Consider the following 19,226-nt stretch of genomic DNA (forward strand, 5'->3'; position numbering starts at 1 on the left):
AAGGTCAAAAAACAGACATTTTGTAAATATTTAAATACTCTGATTCTTAGTATCTGCAGTTGGAATGTTACAATGAAAAATTACTTAGCATGTGACATACGCCAGTACCTTCATGGAAAATTTTATGTAAGAGATTTCATAGTCATAAAATATCTTAAGGCTTATACATTATCTAGCTTACCTAGTTTTTAAAGAATGACTTTTCACAAAAGACAGTATAAGTTCCTCAGAAGGCTGAACACAGAGTTATCAGCTCATGACCTAGGATTCCACTACTAGGTCTTTACCCAAGAGGGATGAAAACATATGTCTACATAAGAACTTGTACAAGGATGTCCTTATCTGTATTCATAACAGCCAAAAAATAGAAACAACCCAAATGTCCATCAATTGATGAATGGATAAACAAAATGGGGCACATCCATACAATCGACTATTATTCAGAACTAAAAAGGAATGATAAAATGCTGACATATGCTATAACATGGGTGAATCTTGAAAACATTACACCAAGTCACAAAAGACCATGTATTACGTGATTCCATTCATACAGAATATCCAAGATAGGGCCAATCCATAGAGATAGTAAGTAGACTAGTAGACTGGGGGGATTTAGGGAGGATTAGAAACTGGGTACTAAGGAGTATGATGTTTATTTTCGGGGTGGTGAAAATGTTCTAAAATGGACTGTGGTGACAGCTGAACAGCTTTGTGAAATACTAAAAACCACTGTACATTCTAAATGGGTTAGTTATATAGTAAATGAGCTGTGATTCAATAAAGCTGCTATCAAAGAAATATAAGGCAGTACCTCTCCTGCTGTGCGAACCAGATCCATTACAATCTTATCACCCCCAGGCTGCCCTCCACACCTGACTCTCCTTACCTTGGTCCTTCTTCTCAGTAATCTTGGAAACGTCCATTTCACTTTGGTCTGCCCCTTTTGCAGCATCTGAATCTTTTACCTCGCCTTTCTCAGAATCAGGCTCTGTTTTTACTTTTTTTGGACTCCGTGGACTTTTTCGTCTATCTGATTCGTCCATATTTTCATCCACATTATTTTTGGCTAAAAAGAATTGAGTGTGTGTGTATATATATATAATTATAGGTATTCTGAACATTAGCAATCTGCTTTAACAAATCTAGTTCAGTGGAAATTATATTTCTAGCAATCTATACTGTTTTCTATTTAAAAAATACAAAACTTGAAGATAGTATATACTTTCCTAACATGCTCAACTGACCTAAAGCATAAGAGGAATGAGCACATTTTAGATGTACTTCAGGATCTTTCATATATGACACTATTTCAGCTGCTCAATGACTCCACAAAGTCTATATCAGTGTTTCTAACATACTTTAGATTAAAGAACCATATTAGGAAAATAAATACTTAAGTATTTTTCACCCAGAGTCCGTGGATAGACTTCAAGGCTATCTAAGAGCCAGTGAAATTAATTACAAAGGTTTGTTTGTATACTTTTTTTTTTTTTCTGGGTAGGGAATCCCTGTATTTATCATAGATTAAAAGAGACTTCAGAGAAATAACCAAATGCAATGTTTGGCCTTGTCTGGACCTGATTTACTACCAACATTAAAAGGGCATCTCTGGCACAGCTGGGGTAACTAGAATAGTAACTGAGAATCTCAAGATGGACATGTTAAATATTGTTAGTGCGTTGAATGGTAATGGCATAATTTATGGAATGACCACTCCAATCAGAGATATATGCTGAACTGGTAGATAACATAATTTCTGGAATTTGCTCTAAATACATAGGGGGGGGGACTCTAGAAAAAAAGTAGATTATTACAACTAATAGGAGAATGACAGAAAGATGATGCTTTTTTACTTTCGTGTAGTTTCAAATTTTCCATAAGGAAAAAAAAAATCAAGCCCATGATACAGAACTATTGTCCAGGTGAATTTTCTTGGGCCTTACAGGCATTTTCTACCCTTTATTATTCTCTTCACTTGATCCCAAATATCTCAAGGACTTAGCAACGTGTACCTACTTCTTATTTAAACAAATGACTCCTTCCAGAAAGATCTAGCTGAGGGAAGGGAAAAGAGTGCAAAAAACAAACTTGGTATCTGTCAAGACAGTAGTATACTGGGGAGAGAAGAAACGAATCATAGAAAACAGTGATAGGATGTGTCTGGACAAGTAACAAAAGGACAAAAAGTAAACTGATACTCTCCTTATTCAATGCTTCTTTAGTTATTTCAGAACAACTGAGCAATATTTTTTCAATGATTTCAAGTTTCTCAAAAAGAGCTTTATATAATAGTGCTCCACCTAAAAGTTTTAAGAACCCAGATGCTTAAAATAGACAATTATAAAATACTTGGGATGTCTTCTCCATTAAAGATCTTCTAGACATAAAGACAATTAATATCCTTTGTTAATCCTTGCACATCAGTACCTTTATTGACACTTGTAAACTAATATGCAAAGCTAAGGCATTCAGTCTGAGTTAGAATGGAGGTTAGAAATAAGTGACACAGTCAAACAAGCTGAACACTCTAGTCTTCTGATGCTAAGTCAAGGTTCCCTGAAACGCATTTCTGTTTTTTCCAGCACATCTGTGCCTCTGTCAGATGATCAGATTAGGTTAACCATTATTATAGGGACCAATAGTTCTGAGATTATAAACTGGTGGTTACTAATACTAATGCCTTCACTGTAATTCTTATTCTATACTAACACATGCACTGCTATCACCGGAGAGGAAAAGCTCAAAAGATGTTGTAAGACCAACTTGGTACCTGACTGGATAAAGGCCCAGAATTTGGACAATAGAAACAGTATGCTAAGGAAAGTGGATATGAGATAAATCTGCAAAAACCTAAATATTTTGCTTATTGATAATCTGGATTTTATTACACAAGACAAAATAAGTCAGATATAATTAAACAAAAGCTCTCTATAATTCTACGTGCTATGTGGGTAACTGGAGCAACAAAATGGCAATAAAAAATGTTAATCTTTTAGAATTTATTATAGTGGACATTTGGCTTGAATATAATCAGATCACAATAATAAAATTTAATATTGAATAGTTCTAGTTGGCAAATAGAACAATTCACTGAGCATCTATTATGTGCAAGACATTTCTAGTCCCGATAAATTCCAGTGACCCTTATGAAATAAGTATTTTTCCATTAAAAAGGTAATCCAAAATGATAACTTTATCACATTAATAATTTCAAATATCTCAACCAGTCCAGGATTCAGCAGAACCATTCACGAAGAAGCCAAATTAGTTAGCTAGGTATGTACACAGTACTCACTATAGCGTAGACTTCATAGGAAAGAACACATCACACCATACATTAGCAAATTACACTGCACAGTGAGCAGAACTGCTTTTGAAAATAATCAGGTAACAAAAAAGTGATGGCAAAGTATAGTGCAAAAAAGGACAGTGGGAGCGAGGAGACATAGATTCCAGTCAGAGTTCTATTTGTGTGAACTGTACATAACTTCACATCTTCATGAAATAATCTACTCATGGAATGTGAGTTTCAAAACAGATGGTGTCTTAATAGGGCAGTTCCCCTCTAGAATTCTGTGACTCTAAATATATTCGTTGTTAGCGAGTAGCACAAATGGAGTTAATATCTCCCTCATTTATGTGGAAGTGTTTACAGAAGTCTCTATCACCTCCCTTCTGGTTTTGTAATGTGCTACAACATCAAGATTACCAAAGAGGTGGTTCCTTAGGAAGTCAAGTAATACTGAATTTAAGATTTTAGAAAAACAATTAGGTGCTGAGGCCTTTTTTCTTTTTCTTTTTCTTTTTCTTAGGAAGTTCTATTCTATCGTCTTTCTTTAATTGAAATCCTAGTTATAAAAATCCTGAGAAAAAAAGTAATTTGAAGTATTTGAACTTATTATTAATAAATAAACTACATTGGTAGTTTTGCATGTTCTATTAAAATATTCCAGAAAAATATGGTCAATGCACTACAAATTTATAAGAAATAGTACAAAATCAGAAGTTATGATATAGAAAAAATAACTTCAATTACTTACTTCCTTCTAATGATTTTCTGTAATTCACATTAGTATTGCCTGGCAACTTAGGAACAAACCTATAAACATGAGTTTTACTAATCCAGCTCCAACCACCATATCCTGTTACTCTGTATTCCTCTCCTTTTTGTTTCCAAACCTGGTATAAATGAAAACATTCTGATTAAACAAGAATGAGAATACTTATAAAGCACATGTGGTTTTATACATTTTTACCAAACAAGAAAAATAGGCAAATAAGTTTACCAGTCAATTTTATTTTCAAGAGGAATCAAATATTTATGAAAAACTGAATACAGCTGACCCTTGAACATGGGGGTTTGTTGACTCCTCCCCACGCAGTCAAAAATCCATGTGTAACTTTTAATTCCCCCCAAATTTAACTCCCAATAGCCTACTGTTGGCCAAAGTCTTACCAATAACATAAACAGTCGATTAACACATATTTTGTATGCTATACATATTTATATATTACATTCTTTACAATAGAGGAAGCTAGTGAGAAGAAAATGTTATTAAGAAAATCATAAGGAAGCAGGTGCTTGGGTGGTACAGTCAGTTAAGCATCTGACTCTTAGTTCCTATTCAGATCATGATCTCAGGGTCGTGAGATTGAGCCCCATTGTTGGGCTCCATGCTGAGAGAGGAGTCTGCTTAAGACTCTCTCAGCCCCTCCACCCCCATCCTTCTCTAAAATAAATAAATCTTTAAACAAAAGAAAAAGAAAATCATAAGAAAGGAAAATACACTTACAGTACTGTCCTATATTGGAAAAAAATCTGTGTGTAAGTAGACCCATGCAGTTCAAACCCATGTTTTTCCAAGGTGAACTATCCCCTTTTCTAATATGAAAAATGTAACACAATTTTACAGTTTTCTAATAATTTCAACAAATTAGTCTAATAGCTCACTTATATTCTAGTAAGATAAACCTATGCTTACAAAATTGCCAGAAAGATTTACTTTGTTCCAACTACATTAAAGAAAAGATTATGTCAAAGTAAAACAAAATTTAAGTATTCAAAGTTGGAGAATACAAGTCTCAGAAATGGTTAACACTATTTTAAAAGACTGTAATAAGAATTACCTGATGTTTAACTGGAAATGTGTATTTTACCCATGTAGCTTGTTGCATTGTTTCTTCCTCTTCTTGTTTTTTCTCTTTTTTCTTGACTTTCTCCTTCTCTTCTCTTTCAATTGATGTCATCCTGTGTAACCTAAAAATATATGAATGGAAAGACAGAACTGCATTTAACTTTGAAAAATAAAAAAGATAAAAATACAGTACTGAAAATCAGGAGGACAGAATCAAAGGCTGGTTAGCTATAATCCCACGACCCAGACAACCCCAATCAAAAAATAACTAGATGTACAATTCTATAACAGGAAAAATCAAACAGCAGAAAAAAGCAAAAACATGCCATCCTTCCTATATGTGTCCTTATAAGAAATATATTCCCTTATGGCTTATTCCTAAAACTATCTATACACCAACATCCTATTTACACAAAACAGATACTACATTACAATCACAACTACATAGCATGTATTCAATGAATTACTACACTAGAAGATCTTTTCATACCAGAAGATACAGATCTTTTTTAAATAATTAAATAATATACCCCACTGCACGGACATACTATAATTTACTCAACCAGTTCCCTATTATACAGTACATTATTTCCTTCTCACCAAAAAGACCAAGAAATCCAAAATCTTTTATTTTAACCAATATTTCTAATTCTATCTAGCATTGGGAGTTTTAAAGTCATTACAGGGTCCACTAAATGTAGAATTCAGGCTTTCTACATCCATAGAGAAAAGGACCCATGAGGCTCCCACTCCTGGGTGAGGGGAAGGGCTAGGAAAGAAGGACCCACACTGATTAGCACCAGTCATTAAACACAGGGCACAGGCCACACTCTTTTCAGGGTGTAAAATGTATCATTGCACCCAGCAGTAAGGAGACAGGCAGGCCTGTGGTGGGGCTCTACATTAAGATGATTAGACTGAAAAATTAAAAATTAAAAAAAAAAAGATGAATAGACTGGATTTTTGTGAATGGGAGTATTTGCCATAAACAAGGACACTGATCAAAACCTATGGAGAGAGGAGTCTAAGAGCTGTAGTGGTAAAAAACTGCTCTATCACACCCTACCCAGATGTAGCCAATCTTGCATGTAAAGCCATGTGGAAAAAAAAAAAAAGAGAGATCTTTTGTCAACTTAGGGGAGGAGGAGGTTCTGGAAAGATGTGAAAAGGGATTTAATTCTTTTTATCTCTATCCTCCCACTAAAAACTCCCTATTTATCTCCACTTTGAAGAAAGCTTTGTGTCCTATGATATAGACCCTAGAATCTAGTCTTGCCCAGGCTGAGAGCTCAATGCCTATTAGCTGCACAACCACTACTATAGCAAACATACTTCATTCTCTCACAATTGACGGGAGGAGGGGAAAAGGAGCTGATTCTCACCGGGGATGAACTTATTTAAGTATCATCAACTGGCTACTACTCTTGGGACCAAGGGAGTGGGGCATGCTCTGTAGGCACAGCGTGGTGGATAACCTGATAGCTTCAACCCACTACACTGAGCCAGGATCAGGTAGTATTTTTCAACAGAGTTTTTGTGGGCTAAGCTTTAAAAGTCTCCAGAAGTTCAGGTCTGACACAGCAACTGAGCAATCTTTGCTGACAACGGCCAGGAACGGAGCCCTGTGCAGGGAGGCCACCGGGGCAGAACACAACTGGGCTGAGAGCTCAGTCTGTGCTCTTGGTGTTCACATGGGAAACAAACATTGTCACCACCAAGTACAAGGGCTTCACTTTGCTGAGGATATCAGGCCAGTGAGGTAGTACTATAGTTAATCTATGATGTTAGCTACTCCTGAGAAAATTCTATTGTTTTCACTGCCACCAAGACAATCATTATGTTTTGAAAGCAAAAAAGGTTAGCTCTGAAGGAGTGCAATTCCATTTGGATAGGCAGAAACCTTGGCTACTGCTGGCAGCCTGGATGCCCCAGGAAGGAAACCCCATGGTGCTGGTATTGTGCAGCTTCCAGCTGCCACTCCATACTGGCAGGCACATTGGGTGGCAGGTGTTTCTTCCACACCTCCATGGTTCGATGGAGAATGTGACCAGGAGTAGGCACTAAGCCTCAGCTCCACTCCCGATCTCCATGTGGTGCCCAGGGTCTTGATGTACTTGTTTTGCTGTTACAAAGCTATAAGAAAAAATGCTTTGTGTCTTTCTTAGTAAACTTGTAGAGTACCCCCAGTACCCCCAGGGGTGGGGTAGCTAAGTCCAGAAGTTCTTGCACTGACAAGTAAAATGCTGACAAGTAAAGCCATAAAGCTCTTCAGAATTGTACACTTCATGCCGCCATCAATTATAAAGCCACCCTTTCCCACACCTTCACTCAAGTTAGTACCAAACTTCTAAATTATTAGCCCAACTGAGAGATAAAAAATTATATCCTAGAGTTTTGATCGACATTTCTTTAATTACGAGAAAAGTAAACATTTTTATGTCCACTGGCCTTTCATATTTATTTTTCTGCAAAATGCCTGTTCAAATCCTTTGTCTTGTTTGTACTGGACTATTAGTCCTTTTCATTTATAAAAGATCTTTGTCAATTAAGGTAACTTCCCATTTGTGTTGCAAATATTTTTCCTCAGTCTGTCATCTGTCTTTTGAGTTTGATTATAATATTATTTTTCCACTCAGAATTTTAAATACATATATCCACTTTTTTCCTCTATGGCATCTGGGTTTTACATCTGTTTAAAAAGAAAGTATCACAACAAAAACATAAATTAATCCATAGTTTCTTATTGAAGTTTTTTAGTTTTTGTTTTTTAAAAAAATCTTCATTGATCTGAATGTTTTTGCTGAGGCAGGGATCTAGATGGTTATTTTCTCCAGACATGTCCTCTTTCTTTCTCTTACATACAAAGCTGTCATTGGTAGATGCTCATATGTGCTTAGGTCTATTTCTGGATTCTTTGTTCTATCCCACTACCTTAAATCTTATTTTCTATTGTAGCTTCAAAAATGTTCTAATACCGATTCCCTTTTTTCTCATACCTACTTCCCATTTCTTGCAATTAATTTTTCTAGCTGAAATATTAATATCATTTTGATCAAGCCTGTCTGCCCCCCAAGGAGGGAAAATTCTATTAATAATGCAAATAAGTATTAATTTTGATAGATTAAATTAATATAATTAACATAATGCACGGTTTTAGAAAATGTAGTATACATATTTAAACTATCTTTATTTCTTCATTTTCTGAGTATCCTTTCTATCTTTAGTAAAACTTTAATTAAAAACTTTAATTTACATGATCCTAAATATTTCCTTGGTAAATTTATTCCTAGTTGTTTGAGGGTTTTTTGTTGTTATTGGGATCTTTTCTTTCACTACAATTTTTAAAAATATGTAAGATGTAACTGGGTTAGGAAAGAGAACTTTGTAGCAATAACCAAATACATCGGAATCTAGTGTGTCCCATTCCCAGTCATCATCCTGACTTTGGGGTTATTGTCCCCTTACTTTTCTTTATAGTTCTATCACTCATGTATATCCCAAACAGTATACAGTCTGGCTTTTTTTTTTTTTTTTAAGATTGTATTTATTTGAGAGAGAGGACAGCAGGGGGAGTGGTAGAGAAAGAAGCAGGCTCCCCACTGAGCAGGGAGCCCGATGTGGGACTTAATCCCAAAACGCTGGGATCATGACCTGGGCTGAAGGCAGATGCTTTCCCAACTGAGCCACCCAAGTGCCCCAAAGTCTGGCTTTTGAAAACTCGGTAGCAAGACTAAAACTAGCTGCATGAACAAAGACCAATACTGTTACTATTAAAAAAAGGTTCCCAGGAAAAAATAAACTTGTCCCTGGGTCTGAAATGTGAGGGTGAGGGTCTGAGTGAGGCCTGGAAGACACTGGGCTCACCATACTCAAGGTTATCTGGCAGGATGTGTGAAAAGTACAGGTACACTGCACAGATATGATCCAAAGTGAACTGCTATGGACTTCCTACTTCTATGCCTTTTGATGATTCTATGGTGTGACTCATGAAAATTCTGTTTCCCCCACTGACTCAGGATATAGCCCTCTTAGGCAGGTTACCATTTGTCCACCTGTATTATTGCTTCCATGGCCTTACTAGTGCTGTATTCTCTGTTTGTTTCCCTTTTCTCTGTGGGTTTATGCTTTAAAAAATCCCCTTGCCATAGTTTTCATGGAGTTAAGCAGGGAACAAATAAATGTATTTATACAATTTGTTATTTTAACCCAGAACTCCCACAGTATTTTCTACATAGTTACTGTTACACAAAATGTATTGTTCAGGGGACACCTGGGTGGCTCAGTCAGTAAAGCATCTGATTGCGCCTCAGCAGGGAATCTGCTTGTTTCTCTCCTTCTGCCCCTCTCCTCACTCAGGCACGCACAGCGTTCTCTCCCTCATTTATTTATTGATTTAGTCAATAAAATCTTTATTAAGTTTTCAGATTGTTTCTGATGGTTTTTCAATTTTCTTGGGGTTTCTAAGTAATTAGGTCAACTGCATATAATAATTATGCCTTTATCTGCCAACACGTACATACATACACAAGCACACACACACACATATGTATGTAGATTTTATTTCTCTTGACAAACTGCATTAGCTAATACTTTTAAGAAAAGTTAAAAGATAGCAGTGATAGGGGGCATTTTCATTTTCTCCCACCTGAATGTTAATGGGAACGCATCAAGAAAGCATGATAGTTTGGTTTGGAATACATCTTTTTGGGGGGAGGTGGACAGCAGGGGTGGACAAAAAAAAAGACTATTCTCTATTCCTATTTAAGCTTTTTTTAAACCAAGAATTAATGACCTTATATCTTCTTAGTGTCTAATTAGATGATCAAAGTTTTCTCTTCAAATGGCATGATATTAATAAACTAAGAGTGGACAAGTCTTCCATTCCTAGGGGAAGCCAATTATCCATGGTTTATAATTTTTAAAATTTACTCCTGAATATATTTACTAATGTTTTAAAAGTACCTGAATGCACATCTATTTGCCATTTAATTATTAACCAATGATAAATATTAATAAAAAGAAATAGGGCCATAATTTTCTAGTTATCTACTGTCCATGTCTATATATCAGTTTTTATTACAGTGTTCTACTAACAAATAATAATCTGCAAGCTTTCTTTCTTTTTCTATTTTATAGAAGAATTTGAATAGACTTATCTATTACCTGAAATGTGAAGAACTTCCTTATGAAGTCATTTGGTCCTGCCCACCTCCTTATTGACAGGTGCAGTGATACCCTTTAAAATGAACCAAAATCCTTTTCCTGCCTGAGAAAAGTGTGTGGCCTATTCCCTACTGTCCAATAATGGAGATGGGGGTAGGAGACCCTATTCCTCAGCCCTTCTATACAAAACTAGAAGCCCAGTGGGCCCTTCATCTATGGATGGAGGAAGCCTGAATACTATGTTAGTGGACCCTCTGAAGGTTTAAAATCCCTAGTGCCAGTGAGAGTGAATCAAAAATACTGATTGGTAAGGCTCCTTTTCTATTTTTGATGTTGGTGATTTGTGTTTTCCCCTTTATTTTTTCTTTCCTGATAAGCTCATCAGTGGTTTGTAAATTATAATGGGATCTAAGGTAGGTTTTCTATTTCATCAAATATTTAATATTCAATTGTTCTTGGTATTTCCTGTCTTCAGAAGGACTTCTTGAGACATATGCCTAGCTAATTAATTTGTAGTTCTTCTTTTCTAGTGTAAGCATTGAAGACTACCAATTTCCCCCCTGGGTACTCTTTAGGGGCAGCCTACAAATTTCAATATATGTAGTTTTCTCATGAACACTCAATTCAAAGTGTTTTCTAGTTTCCATTACATTTTTTTTGACCATTTGTAATTTATTTAGAGGTGTATTTCTTAGATTTCAAGCATATAGCTCTTGAATTTCTTTAAATTTTTACCACAAATGAGTATATTCACAAATAATATTTTAACATATTATCCTACATGCTTTTAAATTTTACATAAACAGAATCACACTACATTTATTTTTAAGTAGAGAACTGTTTTTACTCTGTTGTACATATATGAGATTCAATCTTGACACTTGCCCTAGGTTCACAGCTGTGTTAATATTAATAGCCCATTATAGAACCACAACGTAACTTTTTCTTTTTCTAAGATTTTATTTATTCATGAGAAATACACACAGAGAGGCAGAGACATAGGTAGAGAGAGAAGCAAGCTCCATGCAGGGAGTCTGTTGATCCCAGGACTCCAGGATCATGCCTGGGCCTAAGGCAGGCAGGCCTCAAACACTGAGCCACCCAGGCATCCCCACACCATAACTTAAATGTGCCTAATTATGGACATTTAGGAACTGTTACCAAATTTCACCACTACAAAGTATTGTAAGAAACATTCTGGCATGCCTGGGTGGCTCAGTCGGTTAAGCATTTGACTCTTGATCTCACCTTAAGTCTTGATCTCGGGATCCCTGGGTGGCGCAGCGGTTTGGCGCCTGCCTTTGGCCCAGGGTGCGATCCTGGAGACCCGGGATCGAATCCCACATCGGGCTCCCGGTGCATGGAGCCTGCTTCTCCCTCTGCCTATGTCTCTGCCTCTCTCTCTCTCTCTCTCTGTGTGACTATCATAAATAAATTTAAAAAAAATTAAAAAAAAAAAAGTCTTGATCTCAGGGTTGTGAGCTGAAGCTCTGCACTGGGCTTCAGGATGGGCATGGATCTTTTTTTTTTTTTTTTTAAGATTTTATTTATTTATGAGAGAGAGAGAGAGAGAGAGGCAGAGACACAGGCAGAGGGAGAAGCAGGCTCTATGCAGGGAGCCTGACATGGGACTCGATCCTGGATCTCCAGGATCAGGTCCTGGGCTGAAGGTGGCACTAAACCACTGAGCCACCTGGGCTGCTCCCATGGAACCAACTTTTTAAAAAAACTTCTTCATGCTTTCTCATGTACACATGTAAGATTTCTCTAGGGTACTGAGTGAGGAATACAATTGCATTTTCAACTTTGTTTTTACCAAATGATTCTTTAACATGGTTGCAGCAACCATTTCTCTAGTTACTCTTCTATCAGCAGTGTTCCAGAATTCTCTATTATATCACCTATTTACCAATATATTTAAAATTTTTAACAATACCATGGGCATGAAATAATATTCTCTAGTTTTAATGTGCATTTACCTCACCTTACCAGGGAAATTTTCATGGTTTTGGCTATTTGTGTCTCCTTTGAATTATGTTTGTATCTTTGGTCTTATTACTAAATGGTTTCATTTTTTTTTCTTATTGAGCTGTAGAAGTTCTTGAATATATTGTGAATACTAACCCTTTTTTGATTATAGAATGATAAAAAAATTAAAAATACCTTTACCAGTCTATGACTTAGTTTTTTAGGATGACACATTACTATAAAACTCAAACAACAGAAAACAATCCACCATTCACTGATCTATACTTATATGATAAAACTAGAGTCAAAGAAAGGGTAGAATAAAACACAAACTTAAAAATTATGGTTATCTCTCAGAGGAGGCAAGGTAATGTGAACAGAAAGCAGATGCAATAGGGATAATGTTCTTATTTTTAAACTGGTTGATGAATTCACAGGTGTTATTTTATTACGACCCCTTATTGCTTATACATTACCATCTTAAATATGTATCATGATATTTAACACAAATAAGGAAAGTCACCTGTAGTCACAGCACTCAGATACATATATGCACAGTCGACTTTATCTGATAGATAACAGCTTATTAACGGAAGAAATAATGTCACACTTTGGTACGATTCAGAACATAATAAATCAGGAAGGAAAGAAAATCAAGAATAAGAGAAAGGATGCCTGTGTGACTCAGTGGTTGAGTGTCTGAGTGTCTTGCCTTTGGCTCAGGCCATGACCCTGGGGTCCTGGGATCTCGGTTTCTCTCATAAACAAATAAATAAAATTTTTTAAAAAAGTAAAAGAAAAGGAACAAAGTATGGGAGGGAGTGGAGGGCAAAGGAACGAATATGGATGACACAGAGAGGCAAGGGGAAAAAGGAAATAGAAGAAGAGAATGAAGTGGAGGAGGAAACAGGAAGGGTAGAAAGGAAGGAATTTTATTAATTCCAAAATCATAATCTCCTGTATTTTCTTCTTGGAAGTTTTTCTTTTCGCATTTAGGATTTACTCTACCTGGAACTGACTACTGTGTATGATATAAAGAATGGGATCCAATATTCCACTGTACAGATAACTCAAATAGCCTCATCACACCTCCTACTTAAAGAGTTCGTCTTTCTTTCTTTCTTTCTTTCTTTCTTTCTTTCTTTCTTTCTTTCTTTCTTTCTTTCTTCTTTTTAAAATGATTCTCTATCATCTATTACATCAGTATAGATGGGCTGGTCTCTTTCTGGATGGTTTATTCTGTACCACTGGTCTATTTATCTTTGCATCTATACCACAGTATTATTATAACTACCAAATAAGATTTATTATCTGGTAGGACAAGTCTTCCGACCCATCCTTTAAATGTAAACCCTATTATTTCCCTTTTCCATAAAAAACTTTTAATTTTTAATTACCCATGCTATTGAAATTAACTTACATAACAACATGAAGAAAATTCACACTGTTTTTGGGGTTTTTTTTTTTTTAAGTTTTTTTTTTTTTAAGATTTTATTTATTTATTCATGAGAGACAGAGAGAGAAAGAAAGAGAGGCAAAAACAAAGGCAGAGGGAGAAGCAGGTTCTATGCAGGGAGCCCAATACAGGACTCGATCTTGGGACTCCATGATCACACCCTGAACCGAAGGCAGATGCTCCACCACTGAGCCAACAGTCGTCTCCCCCAACCCCCGCCCTTTTTAACACCATTAAGAAGAAACATCCTTAAAAAAAAAAAAAATTATTAAGACACTGAGTATTCCTATACATGAACATGAGCTAATTTTTTTTTTAAAGATTTTATTTATTCATGAGAGACACAGAGAGGTAGAGACATAGGCAGAGAGAGAAGCAGGCTCCACACAGGGAACCTGATGTGGGACTCAATCCCAGGACCCCGGGATCATGCCCTGAGCCAAAGGCAGACGCTCAACTGCTGAGCCACCCAGGCATCCCCATAAGCTGAATTTCTATTTAGGTACTCCTTTATACCTCATGTTGCTTTTCAACAGAATTCATAATTTTCTCCAAAAAATCCTTATTTACTATTTTTAAAATGTTTTGCAACTGTTCAACCATTTTATGAATAAAATAACTGGCTGAACTTGTAAATAGTTCCTTAGGATCAACTCTTAGAAACTGGTCACCTGGAAGTTTTTGATCCGTACTGAGAGATGTTAGAATTCTATTATTAATCTCTAATTTTTCTGAGTCATAGTCTCTAATTTTTTAAAAATTCAGAGCATTCTACTTTATCTCATCTCATAATATTAAAGAGTTCTTTCATATATATTACCAGGTGTGTCATACTAATACAAATGCAATTCATATAATTTTATAACTTTAAGGAACATAGTTAGAAGGCCAGTTATAATGATAAGCCAGGAAGAAAAACAAACAAACAAACAAACCTCAATTTAAAAAAAAAAAAGATGAATTCCATATTCCATTTTCCATTGGAATGTTTAAAATTGAGAAACGAATTTATATAATTTGAGTATTGGAGTTTATTTGCTGACACTTAGCTAAGCTTCAGTTCTCAATGTATTTATCTATGTCATCAGAGACATGGCTGCTTGGCCCACCAACATTAACTTTAGGATGATAACTAAACAGAAGAATGTTGGGACAGAATAGTTTTGCGTATGTCTGGAGGTAAATTCAAGAAGGAACAACATAAACTCAAGACTACTACTTCACAATTGCCTCTGACTCTCTCCTTGGTCTACCTTGACAAAAGAGATCAGTAAGAAGTAGAATAAAGATATGCCAGCCATTCAGCTATCCTCTCCTAGTGTGCAGTCTGTAGCACTGGAACTTAACCCTTTTTTTACCCTAGGAAGAATTAAGTCCATTCCACTTGTGGAAGCCTCTATTGGTAGAAACAATAACATTCAAAATAGGAGGGAGAAAAGGGGAAGACAAAGTATCTGTAAGACTGATGTAAGGAAAACACAAAAAGGCGTCTGCGTGGCTCAGTGGTTGAGCGTCTGCCTTCAGCTCAGGGCGTGATCCTGGTCCCAGGATCGAGTCCCAACATCAGGTTCCCTGCATAGAGCCTGCTTCTCCCTCTACCTATGTCTCTGCCTCTGTGTGTCTCTCATGAATAAATAAGTAAAATAAAATCTTAAGGGGGGGGGGCACAAATAAAAACCCTGAGAGCAATCTTCAGCAGATGAAAATTTAGCAGATGTAAACTACTTTTCTTAAAAAAAAACTTTTCATGGGGGACCTGGGTGGCTCAGTGGTTGAGTGTCTGCCTTTGGCTCAGGTCAAATCCTGAGATCAAGTCCTGAATCAGGCTTGCTGTGGGGAGCATGCTTCTCCTCTGCCTATGTCTCTGCCTCTCTCTGTGTCTCTCTCATAAATAAATAAAATCTTAAACTAAACAAAAAAACTTTTCATTATAAAATAAAACAAAGATTTGGGAAGCAACACAAAATTTATTTGTATTAACAAAATAGCAGTGTTGTAACTTCAGAATGGGCTCCATAGAGGAGCAGGGAAGTAAAATGATTCTTTTCACTTGAATAGTAATTTAAATTTTTTACCATAAACTTATATTAATTTTTATAGTAATAATTTTAAAGACTAACTATAGTTAAACAAATACATTTAAGTTAAAAAGTAGATTTAAGTCACAACATTTATCAATTTTTTTAACCATCTGAAGTCACACAACTCTGGGTCTACTTAGCAGCTAAATGATGTTTGAACATTCAGTGCTAAGTAAATCAGATACCTAACACAGTAACTGAAACATTCTAGAACATTCAAAATTATGTGATTGTTCTATTCAATAAAAATGCTTTTTACTTGAAAAAATAAGAAATAATATTTATTCACATTACAGCTTATAGAGGAGAAAAATGAGGCCAGGAAGAGTTAAGTTTATTATGTAATATAGTCTTTTAAATACAGTAACTTTCATTACCAATAGATTAATATTCCAAAAGGGAGTGCAGTACACCATTTACAAGGCTCAGAAGTCACTTACCTGGTATGTCCTAAGGATTCTCGCCATATCGGCAGCATCACAACAGGTTTAACTGCACACTCCAAAATAGCTAAAGCCAATGCAAATTCTCTGGGTTTGCTACACATCTGAACTGCCTTGATCCAATTTGCCCTGTATTTCAGAAGAAGGGGGGAAAAAGTTATTTCACTTGATGGTCTTAAAAGTACAAAAGCTGTAATTTCAGACTCCATCTCATAGGATGCATGTTTCTAGGCTAAGCAGGTTTAAATATACTGCTACTGGAAGTTCCTACCTCACAGAATCACAGATTTTGAATACCTCAAGGAATCCCAGAGGTCGATTAGTCTTTCAACTCCTTAAACCCTCTATAATGTTCTGGAACTTTGAAGACTCTGCTTTCCAGAAATTTTTCAAAAGCTACTGTTGGTCCAGTAACTTAGAAGTATATACACATCCCTAATGTCCTCAGTGTTTGCTAACTAAAATGACTTCATTCAATTCCTTGGTAACAAGTTGAAAGCGAGCAACTGGAATAATAAACATTTCACAAATATTTAGTATATTCACGCAACAAATGAACTTTAGTTTCCTTTACCTGTGTGATGCCCAATTTGGATGAAGAAAGGATGAAGGGATATTGTTTTCCAGTTGGGTGATAGTTAGTCTCAGAGTAGATATGGTAAGAACTTTGGACCCGTGGACAGAACCATTCCATTTGAACTCCCCTGCTGGAGTCAGACAGAATTTATGTGCAAGATGTCTTCTCTTATCATGATCTTCTCTGTGCTGGTGCTTATTCAAAGCAAATGAATTGGTGGAGTACTGATTGTGGTAGACACGATACTTCCCTTCTTGACCCAACTTAAAATAATTGTTGATATTTCCTTTCATGACCACTTCCTTTTTGGTGCTCAACCGTGAAATTTCTCCTTGAGAGTTAACTACCAGTACCTGACCAAGAAAATAAAAAGCCTAATTATTCATATCAAATAAGTAAACATGATCAACTGTCTTTCAATAATCTGTAATTTATCGTTCCAGGGTCATCTAGGTGGCTCAGTGATTGAGCGTCTGCCTTTGGCTCAGGTTGTGATCCCCGCAGGGAGCCTGCTTCTCCTTCTCCCTTTGCCTGTGTCTTTACCTCTCTCTCTGTCTCTCTCATGAATAAATTTTTTTAGAAATCTGTAATTTATCATTCCATATAAAGTTTAGGTATATCTTATGACTGAACTTTTGAAATTTCTAAGTGAAGTTAAAAGCTAAACCTAATTGTTTATAATTAAACAACCAAGATCTTCCCATAAAAAGAACCCCTACTAAGTGCCTATTATGTCAGACATTATGAAGTATTTTCATGCATCTCAAATATATACACAAAACTACATGTGCACATCATTCACCAATCATTACTTCAAGATTATAATATAAAGGGTAGGGAAAAAGAAAGGCATCACTTGTTTCATTCCCCAAAAAATATATTCCCAAAAATATTTTTTTCTTCTGCTCCTTTTATCATTCCAGCATTAGTATAAGAGTCCATGGAGGGGATCCCTGGGTGGCGCAGCGGTTTGGCGCCTGCCTTTGGCCCAGGGCGCGATCCTGGAGACCCAGGATCGAGTCCCACATCGGGCTCCCGGTGCATGGAACCTGCTTCTCCCTCTGCCTATGTCCCTGCGCCTCTCTCTCTCTCTCTCTCTCTCTCTCTCTCTCTCTATCATAAATAAATAAAAATTAAAAAAAAAAAGAGTCCATGGATACTTTATGTTTCCAAACAGTTTATCTCAATCTTTTAATGAACTGTGAGATCAATAGTGAATCTTATTCAACTTTTAAAAAAACAAAATATAACACAATCAACTAGACTAGAAGACAAAATACCAGAGTGCTTCCCACATAACAAGGTAAAATACCATTTCAGGAAACATCTGAATGTTGTGTACTGGGTTGCTATAATAAATGTCATACTGAGGGTCAGAGTGAAAAACCAGCCTGAAAGCTACTGCTTTAAAGAAATTCCTATGATGTTTAGAAAAGAACACTGTATATTCTTGTGTATCTACCTTGCAAATAATTCTTAAATATGGGAGACACAGCTGTGGCATTATTCTGCTACACTGGATAGCTGGGGAACAGAAACAGTAAGCCCTAGCTAGGGAGCTTGGCTGGCTCAGTCAGTAAAGTGCATGACTCTTGATCTTTGAGCCCCATGTTGTGTGTAGAGATTACTTCTTAAGAAATAAAAAATAAAAATAGAAGTACTAGAAGCACCTGGGTGGCTCAGTCGGTTAAGTGTCCGACTCTTCATTTCAGCTCAGGTCATAATCTCAGGGTTCTGAGATTGAGCCTTTCATTGGGCTTCCTGCTTAGCAGGGAGTCTGCTTGAGATTCTTTCTCTCCTTCTCCTTCTGCCCTCCTCCATGTTGATATATACTCCCCCTCTCTCTAAAATAATAAATAAATCTTTTTAAAAGGGGTGAGAGTGCCTGGGTGACTCTTAAGCGTCTGGCTTCAGCTTGGGTCATGTTCTCAGGGTCCTAGGATGGAACCTGCATGGGGCTTCCTTCCCTGCTTCTCCCCCTCCCTCTGCAGCCTCTTGCTCGTGCTCTCTCTAATAAATAAATAAAATCTTTAAACATCTAGAACTCTTTATTAAAGCCCATAAATAGTGTATTCTTTACCATATGTGGGGGGAAAAAAGCCTCTCTTTAGAATTATATACAATAAAACTAACCATATAGTAAGAAAGTATACCATCCAATTACAGATTTCCCCACAAGAACTGAAATTTGGGTACACAACTATACCTATTGTACAAAATATGTATTACATGTATTATAAACCTAACCACTTTTAATCTTGCTATCCACTACACTCTTGGAAACAGAAAAATACAATTCAAAAGTAGGTCTACAGGGATGGCTGGGTGGTTCAGTGGTTGGCTCAGGGAGTGATCCGGGGTCTAGAGACGGAGCATCGGGCTCCCTGTGAGGAGCCTGCTTCT

At 36.4% G+C, this 19,226-nt stretch overlaps 1 protein-coding gene across 6 annotated transcripts in view; it reads right to left on the bottom strand.

The window, feature by feature from the left end:
* The window catches only part of BPTF (bromodomain PHD finger transcription factor), a 156,399-nt gene that overhangs the window by 56,238 nt on the left and 80,935 nt on the right, over positions 1 to 19,226 (bottom strand). For all 6 annotated transcript variants that reach the window (XM_055320077.1, XM_055320086.1, XM_055320047.1 and 3 more), the window contains 5 exons: positions 16,821 to 17,176; positions 16,244 to 16,375; positions 5,128 to 5,257; positions 4,041 to 4,179; positions 887 to 1,066 (listed from right to left, as the gene is read on the bottom strand). In XM_055320077.1, coding sequence (XP_055176052.1) covers positions 887 to 1,066; positions 4,041 to 4,179; positions 5,128 to 5,257; positions 16,244 to 16,375; positions 16,821 to 17,176 — 937 coding nt within the window. The remainder of the gene's footprint in view (positions 1 to 886; positions 1,067 to 4,040; positions 4,180 to 5,127; positions 5,258 to 16,243; positions 16,376 to 16,820; positions 17,177 to 19,226) is intronic.

Source organism: Nyctereutes procyonoides, unplaced genomic scaffold (assembly GCF_905146905.1).
Source record: "Nyctereutes procyonoides isolate TBG_1078 unplaced genomic scaffold, NYPRO_anot_genome, whole genome shotgun sequence".
Classification (NCBI taxonomy): domain Eukaryota; kingdom Metazoa; phylum Chordata; class Mammalia; order Carnivora; family Canidae; genus Nyctereutes; species Nyctereutes procyonoides.